This window comes from Numida meleagris, unplaced genomic scaffold (assembly GCF_002078875.1).
Source record: "Numida meleagris isolate 19003 breed g44 Domestic line unplaced genomic scaffold, NumMel1.0 unplaced_Scaffold1085, whole genome shotgun sequence".
Lineage (NCBI taxonomy): Eukaryota > Metazoa > Chordata > Aves > Galliformes > Numididae > Numida > Numida meleagris.
The window spans coordinates 8,131-9,045 of NW_018362872.1; the positions used below are offsets into that span (position 1 = coordinate 8,131).

At 59.3% G+C, this 915-nt stretch overlaps 1 protein-coding gene across 1 annotated transcript in view; it reads right to left on the bottom strand.

The window, feature by feature from the left end:
• KPTN (kaptin, actin binding protein) overlaps window positions 1-821 on the bottom strand; it is a gene marked incomplete at both ends in the record, with an annotated part of 8,900 nt that extends 8,079 nt beyond the window's left edge. The window contains 3 exon segments of the mRNA XM_021381770.1: window positions 111-165; window positions 285-369; window positions 739-821. Of these exon segments, the coding sequence (XP_021237445.1) occupies window positions 111-165; window positions 285-369; window positions 739-821 (223 nt within the window).
• Window positions 822-915: the final 94 nt, after the last annotated feature.

Below are 915 nucleotides of genomic sequence, written 5' to 3' on the forward strand. Positions count from 1 at the left end.
TGGGGACACTGGGGACACTGGGGACATGGAAGTCGCTCAATGGGGACAGGGGTGGCACTGGGGACACCATGGGGACACACTGGGACACAATGGGGACGCTGGGGACGCACTCGGCATGGCACAGCTGCAGGGGGGTGAAGCGCAGCTCCAGGTTCAGGCAGCTCTCTGCAGGGGGTGACATCGCGGTGACGTCACGGTGACGTCACGATGACATCACGGTGACGTCACGGTGACATCACGGTGACGTCACGGCGACAATGGGGGGACACGGGGACGTCACCCACGCGCCACCGAGTCGAGGTCGAACTCGCAGCCCGGCTCGTAGTCGCAGTAGATGTTGAGGAAGGGGCTGGGCTTGTCCCCGGAGTCCTGCCGGTAATTAATTACCCCATTAATTACCCCATTAATTAGCCCAGCTAATCGCCTTGCACCTCAATGGGAACAATGCCCACGTAACGACCCCGCACCTTGGCGAACGCGCTGCCCAATTAACGATCCCTACCACTGACACAGGCGGTGCCCCGTTAATTAGTGACCACGCACCTTGATGAGCACGATGCCTCATTAACTAATTACCCCGTATCTTGATGCAGGTGACCCAATTAATTACTGCACAGGCAACATCCAGCTCATTAAGCCCCTCCCTTGACGAAGGCAACGCCCGATGAACAAACCAACCCGCCACGTGCCTGCATGAAGGCGATGCCCGGCTAATTAACCACGGAGTTCACTAATTACCTTAATGAAGGTGATGCCCACCACCAGGCCCCGTTTCGGGGCCGATTTCTGGAAGCAGCCGATGGAGACGATCTCTGCGTCCACTGCGGAGCGGAGCCAGAGGGGGACACCCCCATGGGACCCCAATGGGAACCCCCAGAAGACCCCAATGGGACCCCCAATGGGAACCCCCCCCCA